The 13,497-nt window shown below is 37.0% G+C and overlaps 1 protein-coding gene across 3 annotated transcripts in view; it reads left to right on the top strand.

The window, feature by feature from the left end:
• Positions 1-13,497, top strand: part of MINK1 (misshapen like kinase 1) — a 67,506-nt gene that overhangs the window by 30,623 nt on the left and 23,386 nt on the right. For all 3 annotated transcript variants that reach the window (XM_031965381.1, XM_012548771.3, XM_031965382.1), the window contains exons 2-4: positions 9,420-9,485; positions 11,188-11,244; positions 11,340-11,465. In XM_031965381.1, the coding sequence (XP_031821241.1) occupies positions 9,420-9,485; positions 11,188-11,244; positions 11,340-11,465 (249 nt within the window). The remainder of the gene's footprint in view (positions 1-9,419; positions 9,486-11,187; positions 11,245-11,339; positions 11,466-13,497) is intronic.

Genomic DNA, 13,497 nt, shown 5'->3' with positions numbered 1-13,497 from the left:
ACTTAGCACAGTGCCTGACTTCTATTTTAATAAGTACTTGTTGGTTGACTGATTTTTTTCTTCTTTATTTTTCACATGATTAAAAATAAGAGTAGTGTAGAGGGGAGCTCGGTGAGCACTCTTTCTAAGAGTAATGGGGAGCATTTCTTTTCAGCCACTCATCCTCTACCCTCTTTTGAGAACTATTTCCAATTTGTGCCAGCCTCCTAATACTAATTTTCTTACCTATTCCCAGCCTGTTTTCCTTCTTCCTCTCTCCAGGCAGATACCTTAAAGAAATCAGATGGAAGGGAATTTAGGAATAGAAGTGTTGGTTTGTTATATCCCCAAAGGAAGAGAATTTTTCCCTAAAAACTGAAAACCTGTATTGATATGTATCTTGTTACCTGGGAAATGTGTCTTCTCTCCCTCATAGCATCTACTTTTTCTCTAGGAGTGAAGTAGCCCATCCTTCATAGAGCTGAGCTGGGTGATGCTTTTGGTCAAGTAGAAAATTGAGAATTTGTTTGGGGAAAGTAGGAGGCACAGAGCAGATACACCTGTGAAGTGAATCTTAAAAAGTCTCCATATCGTTGGAGTAAAAAAACATGTTTCTTTTGGTGTAGAGAAGAAAGTCAGTGACTCCTGTGTGAGGCTAAATAGGGAAGAAGCTTGCTCTGGAGTTGAACATACTTATACTGTTAATCTGGCCAGTTCAATTCCAGATCATATCCAATATCTGCTTCACTACAAGGTTCTCCTGCCTAGATATAATGTCTCTTCTTACCCTTGTCTGGCCTGATGTGTCTTTTTTATGGTTGAAATTAACTTGCCTGCCTCCTCTCATTTCTTCCATTCCTAGGTTTATCACTACAATGGGATGGGAGAGGTGGAGAGAAAAAGGGACACACAAGTCCAATAGTTCAACCATTCATTCATAATTGTGGGTAATCATTTAACCCTTCTGAGCCTCAGTTTCCCTATCTGTAATGTGAAGATATTATTTACTGCCATTTAGAGGAAAGGATATTCAGTATCTTATTATTACTTATTATACTTATTATAGTATTTTTGCAATTCTGGCTCATTGGGTAAATCTTACCATTAATTCCTCTTGCTGTAGTTTAAAACTCCTACCTGTTTCTTAGATTAAGCAAGGTATCTAAATGTAGATTTTTTTGGAATTGTTTTCAGCTTGAATTGAGTGTGATTAGCTGATCCCCAGGCTTTAAGGAGTATTCTTTCTTATGACATTTTCTAGTGACATCTCTGTCTTTCTAATATCTTTGGCCCTAAGATCTTGCCTAGTAGTTAGACATAATTAAAATTTTTCCACAGAAAAGTGATTCATTGACTCAGTTTGTTCTCAACATTGATATCATTCTCATTTTTATTGTAATATACCTATAGAACAAGTATACTGAGTTGTTTTTCTAACATTTGAGATAGTAAAAGATAGCCACCAAGTGTACTATAAAGAAGCAATCCTGACTAGTTTAGAAGTAAAGATGCCCGGGTTCTGGATTCAATTCTGTCATTGTGTGATCCTGGAAAAATCACTTCCCTATTTTGTGCTCTGTAAAATGAGATCAGATTAAATGAGATCTGGCTGTGGTATTCTACAGTTCTAATTAATTAAAATAAAATTGGGGAGAAGACAGGTTAAAATTAAAGCTAGTATTATGTTTTGATAAGCTGCTTGAAGACAAAAGGGAACAAAAAGAAGTGGTGTTTGTAACTGAGCGGAAACAGAGAATCTCCACTAAAATCCTCTTCTCACACCTCATGATGTTGTGATTAATCAGAGTTCTCAAAGGCTATGTCAGCAGGTTGTAGGCCTTAAGCAAATTCTACCTAGTAGAATAACAGAATTTTAAATATGGGTCCAATGATAGATTGTATGTCTGTTGTCCAGTAGCCTCCTAGGTAAATTTAAAGAGCTTAGCCAGAGTGTAAGGAATTTTTCAACTATTAACAACTCTTAAAAATCATGCTGCAGAGTAACTATAACCTGTGTCAGAGGGATGAATACTCACATTGACAAAAGCATAGGTTCTTGAACCAAAATAGGACATACTGAATGTAAGTATTTAGGGAAGGAAAAGTAAAGAAATAGAATTATCTGATAATTAATCTGGAAAGGTTTTCTAGAATAGAATTTTGATTTTGCCCTTTAAAGGAAGGAAAGGACCCTAGGGGTCATTACTCCTCACATTATTGAAGATGTCTAAAGAGTAGCACTCTGGATTGTGTTAATATTCTTTTAATATTTTAATAACTTTTCTTCATGCTCTTTTTTGGCAATTTTTCCCATTTGCATGTAAAAATAGTTTTCAATATTCAGCTTTTATAAGATTCTGAGTTTCAATTTTTTTTTTTTTTGTCCTCACCTCATTCTCCCTTTCTAAGATGGCAAGTAATCTGACATATTATCAACTTCATACTCTTTAAAGTGAGAACTCTGCTATTATTGGTGGTGAATGTGCAAGAGTAACTATGTAGTTCAATAGACACAGGTTCCTGTATTAGGTAGTTAAGACTAGAAAGACTAGGGAAATGAGAGGCAGGGCCCAGCTCCAAGATATCATACAAAAGACAGGTGGGGTGTGATGGCAGCTGAGGTTACACCTTTAGAAGTTCAGGGCTCTGATGTGATCAATTAGCCAAAAAGCAATCAGATGGCAGAAAGGGATTACAATTGGAGAGAAATACAGGTTTTTTAACCCAACAGAAGGGCAGTGTTCAGTGCAAGCAGCTCCAATATAATTGCCAGATGATGAGGAGAAATCTAGAAAGTAGTAAATAGAAGGGACTAGATAGGTTAATTGCTTGGGGAAAAGGGTTTGCGGTTTGCTTGTATCTCTACAGATGGAGAAGGACTCAGATGGGTGCCAATGAGCACCTGGAAAGAGACAGAAAAAGAGGAAAACCTCAAAACAAAGAAGAAGACCTAAGAACAAAATCTGCAGGAATTATTGGATTCCCTGAGATGAAAAATTGTTGATTAAGACTGTTGCAGGACTTGAAAATCATCAGGAATCATTGGATTCCCTAACACAAGATGAGACTATTGCAGGACTTCAAAATTTGCAGGAATTATTGGATTCCTGGCACATGAACTAATGGACAATAGATTGGTTTTAGACTATTTCTAGGATTTATGGACATGTATAATTCTGCATGTTGATTCATGTTATTTGTTACATCACTACTAGCCTGTGCTATGTGCTTATGTAAATTATGTAATTATGTGTAATACCTCCCATATTGATGGATTTATGTATACCTGTTTTAAGAGTGAGCCCCTTCAGAAACCCGCTAATCTGATTTGATTTTCCATTTCCTTTGGTGTTTTCATCTCCTTTCCTGAATTGTCAGGGAGGGCATGATCACCTCCTTTTATGGTGTTATCACCCTTTTTTTGAGCAGTCAGGGAAGGCATGATCACCTTCTTTTTTGGGGTTCTCACCTCCTTGAAAAGTCAGGGAGGTCATGACCATCTATGTTCTAAAAACAAAGCAGGAGATGTTATGGGCCAGAATTTGAAACAAGGTGCTAAGTGGAATTGAGGAGACAGTGGTTAAATCTAGTTTAGCACTGATTTAATCCTACAACAAATAATGATTTCCTAGTGATATAATGATTGGTGTGTACTCAGTGTGGAACATATAAGGAGGAGCTCTCAGGGCCAGAGAAGACAGGTGCACTAGACGCTCTCGGAGGCTGAGACAGATTCATTCCATCTTCCACCTGTGTTGTAGCTGGAGGCTGAAGCAGAATCCCTTGGAAGTCCAGGAGATTCAGAAACCAGAGAAGGCAGTCTGGGAGATTCAAAAGCCAGAGAAGGCAGGCCTCTCAGAACCAAGGAGAGAGATAAGCCTCCAGAAAAACTAGCTGAGCCCAAGTGAAGGAGACAAGACTTTGAAGGAGACAATAAAGGATTTGGACTTTAATCCCTGGCTGCACTTGTGATTACTGAACTGAAACGAAGGCTGCTCCCAGAAGCCCCCCAAGAAACCTGCTCCCAGAGAATATTACATCTTAGAGAAGAATATTACAGAAAACACTCATGAGAAAAAAATATATATAATAGATTATAGTATAGGCATAAAAGTAAATTATGTGTATTTATACATATGCATATATATGTATACACACACATGCAATAAATAGAAATGACAAAATATGAAATATTCAAGACAAAAAATGTTGAATGACTGTTACAAGTAACAACAGCTGGGTGAAATTATCATTTTGGAGGGGACATCAGTGTCCAGGAGAGGATGTTAAAGGTTTGAGCTGGGGGAAGTACTAAATTATTTGTTTTTTAGAGGGACAGGGAAAAATAAAAAAGTTATAAGAGAATGCATATATAGAATGAGAAATCTAAAACTGGCCTTTCTTTTTTAGCGAAGAAACTGTCGCTTAGGAAAGTTAAGTGGTGTAAGAAATAGACCAGCAGTAGAAGCTGAAAATGGGTCTTATAAGTCCTGTGCTACTATGACTTTCAGTGTTTGCTCTATGGCCCTACTTCTAGCATTTTTATCCTAATCAGTTAGGATTGTCTCATGTCTCATCTAGATCCTTCCTGAAATTATACTAGTTCTTTTTTTTTTTTTTTTTTTAGCATTGATCTTTGGCAGTTACAGAAAGCATCATCTTCAAATTAAGGGAGCCCAGACTCTGGTCCATGCTGAGTTTTCCAGGATACATGTAGCACTCCCTCCTGCAGGGATTTGGGACCGGGGTCAATTTGGCATTTTTCTTTTCTCAAATGAGAGAACTGACCAGGTGAAAATTCTCCCATTGATTTTCTCAGTGCATAAATTAATCTACCTGAGATCAACACAAAAAGTGTCTTTTTCTATACAGGGCACATTAAAATTCTCCTTCTAGCATAAGCAATCTCCATAGAGGCCCAGGCAATTTCCTTCCTTCCTTATCCCAAAGGGCATCTAAAATTCCTCATAGGATAGATTCTTGCTATTACCAACATAAACTAAATGAAATTGCAAAAACTCACCCATCAGGACAAGTAGACTTAAAGAAGTAGTAAAGAATATCAGCTACTTGTGGATTTAAACAGATAGTCTTGCTTCAAGAAGTTGAGGGTATTTTGCTTTCATAAAAGGTACACAATAAAAATCAAATGCAAAAAGAACAATATGAATATTCTAATAGGCAGAGCAATTTAGTGATTCAATATTTCTCACAGATTCCTTAATACCTGTGCTTACAGACTCAATAATACAGAATATATTAATATACTAATCCTTATTCGCATCCACCCATTCCACCAGGGGAAGTCTTTTCCTGCTTGGATAGACATCCCCTTAACTCAGCATAGGGTTTGAGACCCCTTGGTTACCCTCAATTTGGTTTAGCCTGTCTGCTGAAATTATTTACTGGGGTGTGGCTGCTTTGCATACTATAGCTTCTTGGAACCACAGATGAGAGTTGGGTGGATTATGTGGACACCAAAGGTGGAAAGCAGCTCTCATCCCAGAGGTACTAGTCTTCCTTGAAGACTGTTCTCAGTCTGTCCAAATTCTTATTTGTAGTTTCCATGACATCTATACTCATCCTTTGCTATCCCTTGTCTTCAGTCTTTTACAGAGAGTCCTGTCTTCTCATTATGTGGCCAAAATATTCAAGCTTCAGTTTAAGCATTTGACCTTTTGAATACCCTTAATTAATTTCTTTAAGTGTTGACTGCTCTGATCTACATGCTATCCAAGGGACTCTCAAAACTCTTCTCCAGCACTACAGTTCAAAAGCATCAATTCTGTGGTGCTCAGCTTTCCTTATAGTCCAATTCTCGTTGCTGTTGAAACAGCTAATGCTGTTTCCATTTTTTTTCTCCCTCTAATTTTCCAGGAAGTGACAGTGCCAAGATCTTAGTTTTTTTTTTATGTTAAACTTTAATCCAGATTTTACACTTTTTTCTTTCACCCAATTCTTATTCAGAATTCAATAATACAAAAAACATCAGAACTCAAAACAGCCCAAGTAATTAACAAATGAAAAATTTGGAAAATTACACCAGTAGACTTGTAAGGGAACACTCGAGGGGAGGGGGAGGTAGAGGGGGGAAGATAATCAACTGTATATTTATAGCCTAGAAATAAAAAATTGCCAGATTTCTCTAGATTTCACAGGCTAAGGTTGGCATATAATCTCTCTAGGAATTCCTCAAAAACAATGGACCCAATTTATTCCAGACAAGCCTTTACCATCCTTACCCTCACTGCCTGAAGGCCAGGTAGGTTAGATTTCACTACTCTCCCAGAGTTCCATTCCATTAAGTAAATTGAGGGTTGTCTAAGATCTCTGTAAATGGCTTCAGTCCCTTCTGATACTTTTCCTTCAAATGTAGTTGTGTTCCTAGCACCTAAGTTCAGTTTAACTCCTGAAAGTTATATACTAGCTTTGACAAAGGAATAAGATCACCGTAGCTTGAAGCCCTAGTTCCATGGAGACTCTCCCCCATATATGGGAAGAATAGTCATCCCTCCTTGTACCACCTCAGTCTCTGGTGAAAAGAGTATTATTAGGATCATAGTTTATCTCAGTTCCCATAGAGCATGGTTCTAGTTCCCAGTCCAAAATCTTCCTAAGTCTTGATTCCTAGGCATTGGTTTCTTGAGGCTTCCATACCAGGTTGACTTGCTGTACTGCAATCTTAACTCAGATGTTGCCTTGACTCTTCCATTCCTGTGGAACTCACCGAGTACATGAAACTGAGGAGGTCAGACAACACAGAAAATGTTTCCAGGTCATTTTTCAAGTTAGAGTAAAAAAAAGAACAGAGAAGAAAAGACTTTTCCCTCTCACTGATTCAGTTCCTGAAGTCCTTACTTTGGATAAATTGGGAACTTTGCACCCTGGATGCAGCAGAAAAGAAAGCCTGCCATCAAAGAGCTCTCTTGTCTTTCAAATCCTGCCTACCAACTTCCATGACTGTTAGGGCTTTCTCTAGTGCCATTTCCTTCCAACCTTAGGAGAAGATTCCCTACATCTTCTGTTCCTCAGAGCCTTCTTCAGCAGACATTTAAAGTAAAACTCACAGGCTACAGTATCATCCACCTCACTCATCCACCATGAGGTTGGGCCTACAACTTGAACAGTCTAATCTCATTCTTCCTGAAGGAGGGACCACTTCAGTAATCTTTTTTTCTTCCTTATTCCAGTGATTCTGAAGCCCACTCACTGCTGCTATCTCAACCTCACTCCTATTTCCAATTGCCCATTCCCTTACTTTTATCTATAATAACCCTACCACAGTCTTCCCATTTCCCACTGGATTTCCCCACCCTTTCCACTGTCCTCTAGAACCCCTGCTTCATCACTAACAAACTTACTTTCTTATTAAACCTCTTTTTCCACTTCTTCCATCCTTTGACACTTGGTGAAAATTGAGAATTTGATGATGATTCTGCTTTCCCCACCATCATTTCTCAGTAATAGTTGCACTTTCCCTCAGACCCCACAATTCAATGGGATGTGTGTCTATGAGAAAAATGTTATGAAGGTAAAATTGATAGATCTTGGCAACCTGTTGGTTATAGGCAGTGAGACAGTGAAAAGTCAAAGATGACACTGAGATTTCAAGCTTAAATCAGTGGGAAGATGATGGTACTCTTGGCAGAAATGGGAGAGTAGGGAAGAGGGGAAAAGATAATGAATTTGGTTTTAGATATGACACATTGGCACAGTAGATAGAACATAGGGCTTAGAATCAGGAAGACATCTTTTATAAGTTCAAATCGGGCCTCAGATCACAGCTGTGTGATTCTAGGCAAGCCCCTTTAACTCTGTTTGCTTCAGTTTTTCTTCTATAAAGTGATCTAGAGAAATGGCAAAGCATATCAATATCTTTTGCCAAGAAAATCCCAACGAACTGAACGACATTTAAGTTATTTTGGGGACCTTAAATTCAAGATATCTGAGAGGCATTGGGAATTGACTTTAGTAGCCCAGGTTCACAACATCAGCATTGCTTTTAATTATTCCTGCTTCCTCACACTAGATCCTGAATCTTGCAATTTATACCTCTACAACATCTTCTTGACTATATCCTCTTCTCTCTATTCATACATTCACTTTGTTCAACATCTCTTTGATTTCCTTTGTTCCTTTGATTTCCACTCTCTTCCCATCAGCCAGTGCCCTCTATCCCCAGTTGCTTTGTTTGGATTTGTGTGTATATGTTCTCTTCCCTGATAGAGGATCAGCTTCTTGAGATTAAGGACAGTTCCAGTTTTTGTCATTGTATCCTCATCACCTTGTTCATTACCTGGCACACAGAAGGCACTTAATAAGTGCTTGTTTCCCATTTGCTCCTCATTTATCCTGTGAGATAGATGTTTTATTATCCCCAGTTTATAGATGAAGAAACTGAGGTTGATAAAAGTTAAGTGATTTGTCCTGGGTCACATAGATAGGCAGTATCAGAGGCAGGATTTTAATTCAGGGATCCCTCCATTGGATAGAAAAAAAAAAAGGAATTCATAGACTGAAATCAATGTGATATAAAAACAAAATTCATCATTAACGTTTTTTTTTTTTTTAAGAAAAAGCAGCTGAAGATATTCTTAACATTCTGTTTTCTCCAATCCTCAAAGCAGCATGAAAGAATCACTTGTCATCATTAGTTCCCATGTTCTAGTAGGCTTTGGATAAATACATTTCAATTTTGAAAGATATTTAAGTGACTACTTTGTGCCAGACATTGTGCTAAGGGTTGGGGATTCCAAGAAGAAAATTATATAGCCAATTATATAGTCTTTGGCTTCATAGTGCTTACATTCCAACTTAGGCACAAATAGGGATACAATCTATACATAAATAAGTATAAGACAACATAGAACGTGATAAAGGAGACATATTAAACAATGTGTTCTGCAAAAATATGAGGAAAGCCACTTAACCTTCAACTGGGAGAATCAAGGATGGCTTCACAGAGGAAGTGAAGAAGGGACACATTTTAATAAAGAGGAAAGAGGAAAGTACATTCTATACGGAGGAGAATGGTCTATGAAACTATAACAAGGAGGAGGATGGCATGTTCATTTTATAGAACTGAAGCCCAGTTTAACTAAACTGTAATATTCAAAAAGGAATAATATGAAATAAGGCTGAAAAGATAAAAATAGACTGAGGCCAGAATATAGAAGTCGCTAAATGACAGATTTTAAAAATTTTTTATTTTCTCCTAAATAAGGAAACATTGACTGTTTTTGAGTAAAAAAGTATCATGATCAGACCTATCCATTAGAGTGATTATTTTGGCAGTTGTGTAATTGTCTCCCAAACTCTCTGGAAATTGTCAGTCCCATGCCAAGACTAAACATATTTCTTTTTTTTTTTACTCAGTTTTAATCTACATTCCTTTGCCCTAATATTTCTTTCTGTCTTCTTTCCATTCCATACTCCCTCAGGATCCTGCAGGAATTTTTGAGCTAGTGGAAGTGGTCGGCAATGGTACTTATGGACAAGTGTATAAGGTAAGACTCTAGTGAACTCTTTTAAAATAAAAGAAAATAGGGTTTTTCTAAAGATTGAGAAAAGTTGATGTCTAAAGAAGATGAGTTGGGGGCCTTGGGAAAGGGAAAAGATGGGGATCAGAGGGAAAAAAGAGATTGGGGAAAGGGGACAGTTTTTTGTTAACCTCTCTCCTTATAAGTTTTGTACAGTTCCTGTCCAGTAAGCTGGGCAAATTGTGAAATGAAAAAGAGAATAAATCCAGAACCAGAATTGAGGAGAAGTCTATGTTCACAGGAGCTTGATGGAACGTTAGAAATCATCTAACTCAATCCTCTTATTTTATAGATAAGGAAACTGAGGCAGAAAAAAAATATATTGTAAAATAATTGTAAAAAATTGTAAAATTGTAAAAAAAAAAAAAAAAAGTAAAGATCGTGTGTGCATATGTGTATATCCATGCAGCCTTTGCATTTATCATAAGTTTAATTTTTATATGTTATTTTAATTCCTCCCACAGAAAGTATTTTTATCGATTGATATCTGCATTATTCATATAATAATGAACACAAGAGGGACCAATGAGAGTAGATGACTCACTATAAATACATTATTGGAAGAAAAAAAACAAACAAATTAGAATCAAACATTCTGCTTCCCTGCCAGAAAAACTAGCACATTTATTAGTTGTATCACCTAGAAGAAAATCACTCAACTTCTCTGAGGTTTCATATTTATAAAACTGAGAGTGCCCCCACTTGTGCTTATAGTGACCCATGTGTCATATAGGGAGGGAAATTTTGGGTATGAGAGTATGTGTTTTTGGATTACCTGGGACTACTTACATTTTTCCTACACCTTTCCCCATATACAACATAATCATATTCTCTATATATCTTTAGGGAAGTGTGTACATACCCCTTCCCAAAAGTTTTTTATTGTTGATATGAAAATAGCATCTTAAATTATTGCTCAGATTAAAAATAACCTGTGAAACTGGCAATTCCTGTGTCTGTGCCTGGGGATTGTCTTCCTCTGTTTTACTCTTTAGGTAGCTTCAGACATTAGGTTCCTCCATAAAAGCTTTGGGAAGTTTACTTTAGAATAATGATTGGTGGCAAGGCAAAGGGAGCAGGAAGAATGGTGGGGCCCAATCTATAAAGGTAGAAGTATCTCTCCTTGGTCTCTTTATTTACATCCCTTTTGTCATTCCTAGAACATTTCAGCTCTGCTCTTTGTTTTTCTCTCTAGCCCAACAATAAAAGCTTGGAAAGATGTCCCACAAATTAGGGTAGAAAGAGGAATTCAGGAAAGAAATCAAGGTCTTACACATGATTCCACTTCACTGGGGTAAAAAGCATTTGGGTAGCAACAGAAGAGGGGAGGATACCCTTTACCTCCTCAGCATATTGTCCCCATCAACTTCCTCTATTTTGAGCATGCAGAGGCATAAGTTCTTGTTCATTCCTTTACTTCACACATCATATTATTCCAAAAGGTGCAGGTATCCTTTCTCTTTTTCCTGAAATTCAAGGAAGGAGCTTCACAATTTATTCTTTCTGTTCCATTTCTAACCAACAGCACATACTAAGGTTAAAACCAGGCTTAGCTGATAATATCTTTTATTTCAAAACTAAGTGACCCACATGGGAATCAACGTATAATCTTAGCTCTATTAGCATCGTGTTTTAGCCTTTAAGTTTTTTATGTTTCTTTGTCCCCCAGGGTCGACACGTGAAAACAGGGCAGCTGGCTGCCATCAAAGTTATGGATGTCACAGAGGTAAAAAAAAAAAAAAAAAAAAAAAAAATTAGGATAGTGGATAGGAAGGGAAAGTGGAGAAAATCCCAGGGTTCACCTTCTTTTACCTCACTTAGGATGAGGAGGAAGAGATCAAACAAGAAATCAATATGCTGAAAAAATATTCCCACCATCGCAACATTGCAACATACTATGGAGCCTTTGTCAAAAAAAGTCCCCCTGGAAATGATGACCAACTCTGGGTAAGCCAAACCACCCCTCATCCCTAGCCCCAAACTAAGTCTTTATACTACTTTTCCAAACATGCTTTTTCTGTACCAAGCTAAGAGAAAGACTCTGAAGGCCATCCTTTTCTACCCATCACTCAATTCAGTGGGTTTTTCCTTTTTCTGAAACTGGATAGTATATATGGTCTGTCACACATCCTGGAATTATATTTAAAATTTATGGAATATATTATATTGGTCTTTGTTTATTGTATGTGCATGTGTTTTGTCTTTCTAGCTATGTATAAGCTTTTGAAGGGCCTACTTGGCCCTTGTGAAGTTATCCTTCACAAATATCAAATTAATTATCCCTGAAGAGGAAGGGAAGGGATCTGCCATTTTAACCTATTATAGAGAAGAGTTCCTCAACATTTAGTATCCCAGAAAATTCCCATTGTTTTACCAAAGGCTATGTTGGCTGTTCTCTTGCTAACCCCATTCCTAATTATCATTAAGTATTATTCTTAGAATTTAGTCTCAAAATTGGCAGAACTGGAATATAGGATTCTTTCTATTCTATTCTTTTATTAAAGTTTTTTATTTACAAAATAAATGCATGGGTAATTTTTCAACATTGACCCTTGCAAAACTTTCTGTTCCAAATTTTTCCCTCCCCTAGATGGCAGGTAGTCCAATACATGTTAAATATATGTTAAATCCAATATATGTATACATATTTATACAGTTATCTTATTACACAGGAAAAATCAGATCTAGGGAAAAAAAAACCTGAGAAAGAAAACAAAATGCAAGCAAACATCAACAGAAAGCGTGAATATACTATATTGTGGTTCACACTCCATTCCACAGGCCTCTTTCTAGGTGTATATGGCTCTCTTCATCACTGAACAGTTGGAACTGGTTTGAATCATCTCATTGTTGAAGAGAGCCATGTTCATCAGAATTGATCATCGTTTAGTCTTCTTGTTGCTGTGTATAATGATCTCCTGGTCCTGCTCATTTCACTCAACATCAGTTCATGTAAGTCTCTCCAGGCCTTTCTGAAATCCTCCTGCTGGTCATTTCTTACAGAACAATAATATTCTATAACATCCATATAACAATTTATTCAGCCATTCTCCAATTGATGGGCATCTGTTCAGTTGGCATATAGGATTCTCAAGTGTAACAGTACTCGGCTCCTTCAAGAGTTTATAATATTGTTCAAGATATTCATAAGAAGCCTTTGGCTAATTCTTCCTGCCTAAATCATAGCTTTCCAGTCTTTGTGGAGGGCAGGCAAGAAAAAAATTTGTTTTCCCTTTCCTTCTCTGTTTCCTAGTAGACCCTGCCATTTTAGGTCAAATGTTTGACCAGTTGCACATCTTTTCCTTCCTATGCTCTTTGTCCTCAAGGAGAAGAAAAAGCATAAAGACATGATTAGTGATGTTAAGGCAGTATTTATGAAGTTACTAAATTAGTTATTTAGATAGTAAATATAATAAATGTCCCTCATCTAAATACTGTAAGAATTTCCAGAAGAAATTAATGTAGGCAGAAATAATTAAAACTTGACATAGAAGGCAGGACTTGAACTTCATCTGATACTCTTTTGGCATATTAGAGAGCACAGATCTAGAATGTATCCAGAAGTTTAGCTGTCGAATTAAACATTTATTAAATACCTACTATCTTCAGAGTCTTCTGATAAGGAGTGAATAAGTGTGAGAAATTTTTGAAGTGGAATCAGTTTTGATTGTCTAAAATTAAAAAGGTTTTGCAAGTTATTAAACTATGCATACCCTTTGATCCAGCAATGTTACTATTGGGCTTATATCCCAAAGAGAGCTTAAAGAAGAGAAAGGTACCTATTTGTGCAAAAATGTTTGTGGCAGCCCTTTTTGTAGTTGCCAGAAACTGGAAACTGAGTGGATGCCCCTCAATTGGAGAATGGCTAAATAAATTGTGGTTTATGAATGTTATGGAATATATTGTTCTGTAAGAAATGACCAGCAGGAGGATTTCAGAAAGGCCTGGAGAGACTTACATGAACTGATGTTGAGTGAAA

This window comes from Sarcophilus harrisii, chromosome 4, assembly GCF_902635505.1.
Source record: "Sarcophilus harrisii chromosome 4, mSarHar1.11, whole genome shotgun sequence".
Classification (NCBI taxonomy): Eukaryota; Metazoa; Chordata; class Mammalia; order Dasyuromorphia; family Dasyuridae; genus Sarcophilus; species Sarcophilus harrisii.
Note: the sequence above shows the minus strand (reverse complement) of the source record. Positions and strands in the feature narration are given on the sequence as shown.